The following is a 12,137-nucleotide window of genomic DNA, read 5'->3' on the forward strand; positions in this document are numbered from 1 at the left end:
GTGAATCGTTGTAGAGATTCACCAGAAATTCTTCTGCACGTGCTGGCTGGTGGTGATTTGGCGGATATTTTTAAAATGTGGGCTAAACTTTCTAAACAGTGCGTGCTTACGTATGGATTATTTATTCTACCATTACAGTCCATGCTCTATTGAAGAAGAAACAAGATTTAGGCGAACAGCAGGTACTTACTGAGTGATTCGGAGAAGTATTGAAGGTCGAGATTGTCCGTTTCCTCAGCAGTGGAAGTGTTTTATTGATTTAATTGAAATCAAATCTGACTTCGTAAACAAAGCTTTCTCTTTTTAGAACTGATCAAGTTCTGTAGGCAAACATTGAAAGACGAACAGGTAGTTATCACTTCAGGTCGATTTACAGACTTCCTTTACGTGGAGACATCACAGAGAGAAGACCTACCATTTCTGAAATCTAATCATGAATAGGCTGATACGAGGATAATACTTCACGCATGCCACCTTTCCAGCTGTAATTATAAGCAGCTGCTCATTGACTGCAAAGTCACAGATGTTCTTGTTCTCCTTATACAATTTTTAAACAATTAAGGCGAAAGAAATATGGAAGTCTACTAAAACAGCAATAAAATTACAATCCAATCCACACAATCGTAAATGAGCTCAACGATGAAATATGCAATTCCTTTCTAGCATTCCATGCACTTACTGGAAACGACACCATCAATCAGTTCGCAGGAACTGAAAGGGAAAAAAAAATCATACTGGGATGTATATTGTAAAAAATCATACTTCTTAAGTAACTTAGAGTATGGTAATGTGGATGATGAGACCATAGCACATGCAGAAAAATTTATGGTGAATCTCTACACCGATTTACAAAAGACCTTCGATCACTGCTGTCTTTGCTGATTTGGTTGGTCACAAGAAAGCAGACCATCTTCCACCAGTAAAGGATGCTCTAATGCTCCATATTAAACTAGCACACATTCAAACATATATTTGGCGGCACGCCAGCGACTGGAATATTGACTTCCTTCAACTCGAATATTTTAGTTGGCAAACTACGAATGGAAAATTGGTGCCCAAATGGACCACTCACGAATCTAGTCTTGTACATGTAAATATATGTGCAAATAAACAATTGCAAGAGTGCGCGGGCTTCAGTAGAGCGCATTAGAACCTGTAGCTGTAATGGTAACAAATGTTAAAACTCATTTATAAACACTTCTGTACCAGAAAATGATTCATCTGATGAGATTTCAAAAGACTAAAGAAATGTGTAATTTGGAAATATTTTCCACAGATTTGATATGATAATGTAGAATATTATTATAGTTCTGCTTGTTTCCAGTAATTAGTAAGTATTTAATAAAGTTCGATGTAATATTCTCATAAATTACATACAAATAGAGTTATTGAGGTTTCTGCAGAAATATTTTGTAAAGTGACCATTGAGAAAATACAGGCCCATTCTTGACTTTAGAAATACTCTTCATATGTATAATGATGTTACCAATAACCCTGTATATCACCTGTAAATAGTGTTTGCCCTCACTTAAGACATCTTTACATATGTTCTTACATCATTTATATTTTCTATATTTTCATTATGGTAAGATAAATTTTTTTGTTAAAGAAATAAGGAATTATTTTCAACGACCAGTGGAAATACCGCACACAAATAGAGTTGAAAAATCGAAACCATCTTGAATATCAACTGTAAATGGATTTTAATACTATAAAAGACATCTCTACTTATCTCAAAATTTTGTGATCCTTAACGCAGGGTCGTATCAAGTGACCGGAAATCTAGAAATAATCATGACAGTGCAGGAGAGCTCAAGGGAGAAGGGTGAGAACTGTTCTTCAAATATTGGGAAAAAATCAGCTTTTATCTCGGAAACAAAAGTTTTTAGAAGAATAGTCACAAGAGATGAAACATGAGACCCTTATGATGAGCCAGAACCCAGGGAGAAAGTATGGAGTGGAAATACTCAGAATCACTAATAAAAGAAAATAAAAATAATTTAAAAAAAAAACAAAAACTTAAGACTCAAGCTTCCGCGGGATAGGTAATGCTAAGCATATATTGGGATTGAAAAGGGTTTATACTGGAAGACTACCTAGAAGGGGAGCAAAGTTAACAATGGAAGATACAGTAATTTTCTTACCAACAATCTGAAATCAGCAATTTGCATCTAACGGCTAGATATCGCGTGATCACTGTAATTTGTTCTTTGGTGCACAATGTCATACGAACGGTTCGCATTTAAAGAAAAATGGAACAGTTAGCATTACCACAACAGTGTGACCTTATAATATGCGAGGGCAAAAGGTAGTTCGGTACAATCTTAATGAGAGAATGGCGAGATTACTTTTTTTCTTTCTTTCCCTCGCATTTCTAATATAGGCACCTCAAAAGAGGAAAAAATATTAAATCAATATTTTATATATACTGTATGCATTAAAACAGTTAACACACTAATCATAAAAGTATAATATACGAACTTCGCTCAGGAAGTAATCGTGTATCATTTCCTCTGGTAAATGTTTCACTCGTTAATGGGAGTGACAGTATTTAGTTGCATTTCCATCACTGACTGGAATCTGCCGATGCAATTAACAACTGACAATGCACAAGTGTAACTAATAGTGTTACCAAAGCAGTGTGGCATGTCTTGGTTGCTTCAAAATTTCTACTGGAACTCTTTCTGTGAACGCAAATCGCTCAGGGATGCCATTTTAACCGTGCTACAGCTATGCTATGGTTATAATGCAGCCCAATTTCGTACACAAGTATGCAAGGCTTCATGTTATTTTTGTATTGTAACCGAGTTGAACTCTGTTAGGACGACACGAAAGAAACCTTAAAACAGTGTCATTACAAATGAGATGTGTAATATCGGTATCAAGCGTCGGGTTGAAAATAATTAAGTATTTGACCACTCGATCAAGCCTATATTGCTTATCTTCTAAACATCTCTAACATTGTACAAACTGTTGCCTGAATACTGATGAAGCAAAATGGATGCCATCCATATTAGTGTTCAGTGGCACCGAATTAGTAATGAATAATTACTACTTTCAAAACTTCCAAACTATGTTACCTTCTGTTACTTTTCTGAATTTTTTAATTGTATCCTTTTCCTGTTTCTGATATTTGCTTAATAAGCCAGCGATAGAGGCTTTAAATTAATTTGTTTATTTATTCATTTTAGGTATTCAAAGTTAAACGGCAAGGTGAAGAGAAGAGATACAAACCTTTCAAAGCTCTCCACAACAGAAAGCTTTTGTGGCATGGTTCTCGTGTAACCAATTTTGCTGGCATCTTATCGCAGGTAAGCGATTGAACATTTGAAGATTTCAAGAGAAAATGAATAGTGAGTTTAAAAACAGATAGCAAGAATACATTTTACAATAGCCACAACGTTACTTTCTTGCCATTCTAGAGTGAACATTAAAACTGCATTAATGGCATGTTGACATTCTCTAGTTATTGTTAAGACCAAAGTAGTTTTTGTATCTTTAACAAGAATAGAATCTATCTGATAGTTTGTATAATAAGTCCTTTTTAACTTCCTTCGCGGTTCATAAATTTATAATGGTAATAAGCCGAATATTTCCTTCTTTTCCTACAAAATTCTTTTTCTTTTAGACAACTGATAATAGAAAGAATGGAAGATAATAGAAGAGTGCCTTTTAATCCCACATTATTCGGCTGCATCTTTCTTTGCACTTGTGCAAGCGGTACATAAACATTGTGTTCAAGTTAATCTGCAGTACTTATTAATACAGAAATGAAACAAATTGAAGCAGTAATTGATACACAAACACAAAATTAGGAACATAAGACAACCATCACTAAGACCTTTTCTGAGCTCAATTTCCTTCAAAGGAGCACGGTGGCTCAGTTGTGCGCTTACCTAAGGTGCATGGGGTCCTTGATTTGATCTCCGGCTAAGTTAGTTTGTGGTGGTCAGTAACGTGTCTGTGAGTTTTCGCGGGGTATTCCCGTTTCCTTCAACATTTTCATTCCACCAGTTCTTCCATAACTATTCATTTGCCTTAATCATAGTCTCTCTTAACCCAAAGGGTATATTCGTTGGATGCTAAATTGAAAGATTTCATTTTCTTTTCTTTTACGTGCTTGTGATCAGATGCAGCTAGGATACACATTTCGCCTATTAATATAACTATATAGTTTCTAATGTTTTATAATAATAATATTGAATTTAATAGTTTTAAAATATAACTGACACGGGAGGGTCCCACAAGTTGTCGCTAAAATCTGATTGCCACATAGCACATCTGATAGAGCATCATCAGAAATGAACATGAGCAAAATTTAAGCTGTTATGGACCAGAAGGATAGGATCTACTGGGCTTCACAATTTGAATATCCAAAAAATTATATCTTGGAATTACAGTAGAGCGTCGATTATCCGAAGTAATTGGGGGACATGGGTGTTCGGAAAACTGGTTTGTTCGGATAATCGAACTGTACTGTACTGTTCTGTACTGTACTGTACTTCTACAGCCAGTGCCAAACCGACAGAAGTGTGCTGCTGATTGTTGAAACACAGCGACTGGCGGCTTGGCCGGTCAACAGCGCCTTATGAAGGCCCCATTAGAAGCAATGTTCCGCCAGCGGTGGCTCAGTGCAGCGACTAGTGTGGGAAACTTGGTTTGGGAGTGAGGGGGATGATGGACGGTAGGGTGAGAGCGTAACAGGCGCGAGCGAGTACACAGTTCGGTTAAGTGGTCGTTTAGTTGACCGACGTTCGGTTATTCGACGCTCTACTGTATGTACGTTTAAAGTAAATATCTTGAAAACCGTAAAAGCAATCAAAACAAAAAGTTACACAATATAATGAGAACAAAATGCCCTATTAAAAACCGCAAACAGTGTTGCCATAGGTGAAGCAGTGTTGCCAACTCAGCTTAAAATATTTTGTTTGAAATAACACCATATACAAGTGTGCACATATTTAAAATGCACTATTATCACTAAACATAACAGTGAAGTGTAGTGGTACAGTGTTGCACGCTATTGGAGCTACGTGTGCTGAAAATGTACAATATAAAAATCTGATATATGGCAACAAAGGGTAATAAAGGATTGCACTAGAAACAAGTGAGGATTTTGCATTATACTTCTGTAGCCCCGATAAATAAACAGACAACTCGCGAAAACAAAATGATACACGCGAGCAAAGAAACATGTTTTTTTCTAATTCTGTAAACTGGTCTCGATTATCTTATCAATATTTGGAAGAGTATGTTCTTGGTTTCTGCCTTTCGTGTTAAGTGACATATTCTTTTACCTAGGTACTTACTCTCTTAAATACCATATGATTATGTTTATAGTGTAATATTACCATATTCACATTGGGAATATAATTATTTTATTACTACCTCATTTCGTTTCTAGTCGGCTAGGATAGCTGTGTGGTCTAGAAAGCTAGGCAACCGACATATTAGGCATCGCGGGTTCCAATCCCGCCTCGGACATGTTTTTGTTGTACTTTTCATGTTACATTTCATTGTAATCTTTCTCTTTCGTAGTGGTTCGGATCCCACTTTACTCCTATATAGATTCGGAGCTGACACAAGACGTAAAATTGATTGATTGATTTTGAGTTTTTACGTCCCGTTCAGCAGCGAGGCTATATGAGACGTGGACCTACTGATTAACGTGGAATCCGAACCACATGAGCTCCCGCCGGGAATCGAACCCGGGTCTCCCGCAAGACGTAAAAATGGCATCACTCAATTTCGTTTTTCAAATGCATCAATATTTTGTGACACTGCTGACATTTTGCTATGTTATAGTATCTGTGTTATGCATTTGAACTAAATTCATAGTATGAAACCCAGATTCCTTTATAACCATCTGTTGCCACATATACTTCTCCATTGTACATTTTCAGTACACGTAGCTCCAATTGTGTGCAACGCTGTACCACTACACTTCACTGTTTTGTTTAGTGATAATAGTGCATTTTAAATCTGTGTACACTTGTATATGGTGCTATTTCAAACAAAATGTTTTATGTTGAGTTGGCAACACTGCTTCACCTATGGCAACACTGTTTGCGGTTTTTAATAGGGCATTTTGTTCTCATTATATTGTGTAACTTTTTGTTTTGATTGCTTTTACGGTTTTCAAGATATTTACTTTAAACGTACATAATTCCAAGATATAATTTTTTGGATATTCAAATTTTGAAGCCCAGTAGTTCCTATCCTTCTGGTCCATAACACCTTAAATTTTGCTCATTTTCATCTCTCATGATGCTCTATCAGATGTGCTATGTGATAATCAGATTTTAGCGACAACTTGTGGGACCCTCCCGTATGAGTAAGAAAATAATAAAATTCCCATAAAATAAACAAGCGTGTTAATGCATGGCCAAGATTAAGCTTAGTGGCGCACTACAAAAAGAACGAAGATTTTCAATCAGATCGAAACATAACGTTCGATAATAACGTGTCACCGAATATTATTTTATTGATTTGCATCTTTGTGGAAGTAGTAGAAACAGTAAAGTTGGGTTGGTGTTTCAGTATCGTAGCTTGGTAGTTCCTGATCTGCGATACACCATGGAGAGTTTTAGAAACGCAAATTTTGTCTGCGTGGTTTAAAACAAAACAGAAATGTGTGGAAATAAATCGGAAATAGGTTTTACAGGCAATGATATCATCACATTACATCATGTAGAGGATTTTCGAAGGAAAATAAAACATAGAATTAAAATCAATATTCTAGCATTTTAAAACTTTCCTTTGTATTATTATTATTATTATTATTATTAACGATTCATCAAGTGATTTGGTTGAAAAATATGGGTAAAAAGTAATAATATTTATTAATACTGATGGGTTGTTGACATGCTTTGAAAAAGGACATTTGAAGAGGAAGAAGTGGTTTTCTATAAGGATTTTTTTTTGTTTTGTTTTGTTTTGTTTTGTTTTGTTTTGTTTAGCAGTGATGCAAGGAACTTTAAATTCGTTTCTACAGTGTAGGAAACTGATCAGAATGTGTAGTTCTACAAGAAGCGTAATATTTATTTTTAAAAAAGAAGGAAAAAAAGACGGATGAAGATGATAATAGATCACTGAAACGTAGTATCAATTTGCATTCAATGATTGAGTGCTTCAGTTAGTATAATTGCAATTTAATTATTAGTGGTCAAGTAGATGCTTCACTTCTACTTTTTCTGTACATTCCGCCCTAGCTCTTTTTCTTATGTGAAGAAAAGTTTATTTTAAGCATTTATAATGTACCTAGTTTAGTATTTGTGATTGTTTCACTATTTTCTGGTATGTGCTCGCTTTGGATTCCTAGATTCCTTCGTTTCATTTATTTTTCGTGTGTTCTAAAAATGGTGACCGCGGACCGAAAGAAAAACAAAACTGTTCTACAGGTCGAAATAAAACTAGGGTTTCAACAGACCTGAAAATGTCCGAGTATTCAGCTTGCTTGTAAAAAGTCGTGGAAAAGTTAGGGAATTTTAAGAACAAATTTTTACTTCTCAGAACCCACTTTTGTTTTCCCCTTACCTGGCTATTTGGTAGGGGATATTTTATAAAACAAATTAGTTCGTTATGCTAAACTTCTCTACTTACATACGCGACATGCATAGTAGATGAGGAATCTCCAGGTCGGGAAAAATAAACCTACTTTTTCACATTTTATATAAATCCAGAAAAGTATTTGCCAAATGAGTGGGAACAATGAAAACTAATTGGTACTTGTTCTATAATGTTATGACCCTCCGGGGCTTCAGACGCTAGGGCCGACTAAAATTTGACTATATGGCAACATCGTAAAAAAATTTGAACCATCAGTCGCAACGCTTTTACGAATCTATCAAGCAGTTACATCGATTCTTGCTAAATTGCAATTAAAGCTGGTAGACGTTGATAATTACCCCTTCTTTTAGCATCGGTACAAGTTGCACCATACTCCAAGAAAAGTAGCATTTAGCAGTTTCTGCGTGTATTAGTGTTTGCCCTGTTAGCAAGTAACTATATTTATTTATATTCATGTACATAACTTATACCGATGCTAAAAGATGAGGTTAATGTAAACGTCTATCGACTTTAATTGCTTCTGGAAAGACTTTATACAGCTATTTGATGGGTCTGAGTACACTCGCAGATTCTCCATAACGTTAAGATAAATATGTAAGTTAAATGGTTAATGATATGACTCGAAACTTACTTACAACGTTGGCACATCATGATTTTTTTTTTATTGGCCATAACGCCTAAAAGAGGCTCCAGAGTATGCACCATTATATAGCACTTTGACTTTATTTTGACCTCTGAAACAGTTTTCTATGGTCCGTGGGCGCCATTTTTAGAATATCCAATATGGCAACAATTTCAGTGACAATACGATATGATTCCAGAGATGACCATGAGTTATTTATGTTTACATCTGTTATTTTCAGGGTCTAAGAATAGCGCCACCAGAAGCTCCAGTGACAGGTTATATGTTTGGCAAGGGTATATACTTTGCAGACATGGTATCTAAGTCTGCTAATTATTGTTGTACCTCTTCTATGAATCCAACAGGTCTGATGTTACTGTGTGAAGTTGCCTTAGGAAACATGTAAGTAACAATCAGTGATACAAGTTAAGTGCTCAGCTTCCTATTCAACTCACGTAGTCACCTAATTTTCATAAGTGCCTCATTGTGTGTGCAGGAATGATTTATATGGAATCAAGTGAGATCTGCAGACGACAGTTGATTATAAGAAAATGATTTGTAGGAATAATTAATCAGGAAGTCAGCAAAATAAGCAGCAGAATAAGAACGGGTTTTTCAGAGGTTATTTTATTTTGTAGCTTCTTTATGGTGGTTATTCGTATCGATTGTTAGATTAAAATTAAGAATTATATAGGTGGTGTAACAAGTCATTGTTGCCAGAAGTGACTGTCACCGTGCATGGTACAATATAAAACACTGCTATGTAATCTATCAGTTTATGGTTTATGTAAATGTTCACTGTACTAATTTTGTCCTAAAGCTCAAGCACATTTTTCAAGTTGTTTTTATTACTTTTAATAGAACTCGTAATTAGTTTTTTTGATCCTAGGTATGCCAGAATTCTTTTGTTTACTGTTAGGGAAAATTCAATATCATTAGTCAAAATGTGTTTAATTATGTCTAAAAAGTAGAAAATATTTTTTTTTTAGAAACATACATTTCATATATATATATATATATATATATATATATATATCATTTATCATCATAGGTATTCTGCCTTTATTGGCAGGTCACTTGCCACAGCTGAGAAGCTTCCATGCTCTACGGTCCTCCGCTAACCTTTTCGTCTTCGCGTATGATCTTTCTGTTTTAATATCATCCATTAATTGTAGTCTCCTTCTCCCCCTCCCTCTCTTTCCCGCCACCATACCCTCTAGGACTTCCCTCATGACACAAACTCTTCTTAGGCAATGTCCCAACCAGTTTCTCTACCTCTTCCTAATAATATCTAAAAGTGTTCTTTTCTCACCCACGATTTCTAACACACACATTCGTTTTCCGCTCTACCAACTAATTTTTTCCATTCTTCTTCACACCCACATTTCGAAGGCTTCCAGTTCATTTTCGTCACCTTTACGTAATGTCCACGTTTCCGCCCCATACAGTACAACACTCCACACGAAGCATTTTATGAGTCTTTTTCTCAACTCTTTATTCAAGGTCCCGCTAAACAGACTTTTCTTCCTCCTAAAGGCTTCTTTCGCCATTCCTATCCTTGCTTTTATTTCGCGTTCGCATTTCATGTCATTACTAAGAATACTACCCAGGTATCGAAAACTATTCACTTGTTCTATTTTCTCCACTCCTACTTTTATATTTGACACAGGCCCCTTCGTTCCAATCACCATGGCTTTTGTCTTTCTAACATTTATTTTCATCCCATATTCTTCAAAGCCCTTTCTCATTTTTTCTAACATTTTATTGATTTTCTTTTCAGATTCTACAAGAAGCGCCATATCGTCTGCAAATCTTATGCATCTAATCATTCTACCTCCTACCGAAATGCCATCATCATCATGTAGGCTCTTTTTCACTATCTCTTCTAGATAGACATTAAATAGTGTTGGCGAGAGGCAGCATCCTTGTTGAACTCCCCTTCCAATTGCACTCCCTTCCGTCAGTTCTTCCCCTATTCTAACACTTACTTGTTGGTTCATGTATAAGTTTCTTATGAGTCTTCTATCTTTCCATTCCAACCCTATCTTTGTTAGAACTCCCAACAACTATCATTTCAACAATGATAGAACGTAATTCATATATATATATATAAATATGAAATGTGTGTGTATTTTTTAAATACTTTTTAAAACTATAAATACATGACTAAAAGGAAAATGAGTCATGGGAAACACTCTCATATTATAAATTGATTGTATACATAAGAGCGCTCCCCATGCTTTACTTTTTAGTACAATTTGTTTTGTTTTTAAAATAGTCTGTTCCTAAAAAAATATTTAAAAAAAAATTAAGCAACATAATTCGTTTTGCCACATCTGCTGTTATTATAGCCTTGCTGTTCATCCGAGATTAAAAATAGAAACAAAACGCGAGAATGGATTTTATGTCAATAGTGTGCGGATGATTTATCTTTGTGTCATCAGTACAAGGTTACATACACTGAAGAAAATTTACGGATTGATGTCAGTAAAAGACCCCTGAAAGAGTAGTGGATTAAAGTTATCATTTTGAACATCAAATTTCTGCAGTCGATGTTAATAGGTAGTTTTCCTGGTCTCAAGAAGAACGTTATTTAGTGATCCTTCATTTAAGTGTGGGATGAAAGCACTCAAAATCAATTAAGTTTTGTAATGTAATCGCGCTGACAGTTTGATGGCCCGCACACCATCTCTGAAGTGTTTAACCCATCCGGAAGCTACAGGTGTATATATATATATATTGCAAAACAAAAGAAATAAGAAAAGAAATTCTTTTTGAACTATTAGTTTGCATATTTTAGACTAATATTAGTTTATTATTGTTATTCGTTACTTGCAAAGTAATAATTTTAAGTTGCACATTTCTTGAATACAGTAATTTTGTGATTTGACAATGATAGGAGAGTTTTACTGTTTATTTCAGGTACGAGAGAACCCAGGCCGATTACATAGAGAAGTTGCCGAAGGGAAAACATAGTGTGAAGGGTATAGGTATGACAGAACCTAATCCAAAGGAGGCTGTGACATTACCTGATGGGGTGGAAGTTCCAGTGGGGAAAGGAATTCCTTCAAGTAAAAAGAACGTTGCTCTGTTGTATAATGAGTATCCTTTCCAGAAATTTACTAAACATGTTTATCTATTTATAATAGGTTTCAGATACAGCATTAGGGCATTTTACACTGAAACATTTTAACACATATGTAACATGGCAATAGAATAACAATTTGAGCTCAAGATGGTACAGCACAATGGTAACATTACAAAGCTTATTCATAGAGGATCTGAAAATATACTCTTTTGAAAAAAAGTCTACTGTTTCTGGTTACTAATTATACGTACTAATAATTCGGTTTAGAAGGGACTTTTGGACAGTATTTACCCTCGCACCTCGAGTGTAAAAGAGATGACTAGACCGTGTTGTTCTAGCGAGTACGTGAAAATTGATCTGACAATAATTGTTCACATGATATATGGTCATTTACAATTTTATGCAAAAATATTAAGTCAGAATTTTTTTTTCTCACTAGGGGAGGTTTGATATTGTGAGATTTTAAAACGTCATTGTTTGGAAGTGTTCGGTAGGATACAATGGCACAGAAAGAAATAATTTACATTTTTTTATTTATGTATTTTATTTTTTTTTTTAATGAGTAGAGCAGGCCAAAGGCCAGATAGAACAATACTCAATAGTGGGAATAACATATATGACTTATAGAACAAGCTTAAGGAATTAGAATTTTTTATGTTAGTGAAGCGATAAAGGAATCCCAGTTTTCTCATTGCAGTACAAGATATTGTGCTTATATGATCCGCAAAAGTAAGCTTATTGTCAATGATAACACCAAAATTTCTGAAAGGAGGGACAGGATTTATGTTCTTATGACCAATTTTGCAGATGTGGGTTATAGGTTCCTTGTTTAGAGGAATCGTAAGAGAAGCACATTTT

The 12,137-nt window shown here is 35.1% G+C and overlaps 1 protein-coding gene across 1 annotated transcript in view; it reads left to right on the forward strand.

Annotated features, from left to right (window-relative positions):
* The window catches only part of Parp1 (Poly-(ADP-ribose) polymerase), an 86,506-nt gene that overhangs the window by 67,425 nt on the left and 6,944 nt on the right, over positions 1 to 12,137 (forward strand). Inside the window, exons 17-19 of the mRNA XM_081768818.1 lie at positions 3,192 to 3,311; positions 8,433 to 8,593; positions 11,114 to 11,293. Coding sequence (XP_081624944.1) covers positions 3,192 to 3,311; positions 8,433 to 8,593; positions 11,114 to 11,293 — 461 coding nt within the window. The remainder of the gene's footprint in view (positions 1 to 3,191; positions 3,312 to 8,432; positions 8,594 to 11,113; positions 11,294 to 12,137) is intronic.

Source organism: Thermobia domestica, chromosome 8 (assembly GCF_964235325.1).
Source record: "Thermobia domestica chromosome 8, izTheDome1.hap1.1, whole genome shotgun sequence".
NCBI lineage: Eukaryota > Metazoa > Arthropoda > Insecta > Zygentoma > Lepismatidae > Thermobia > Thermobia domestica.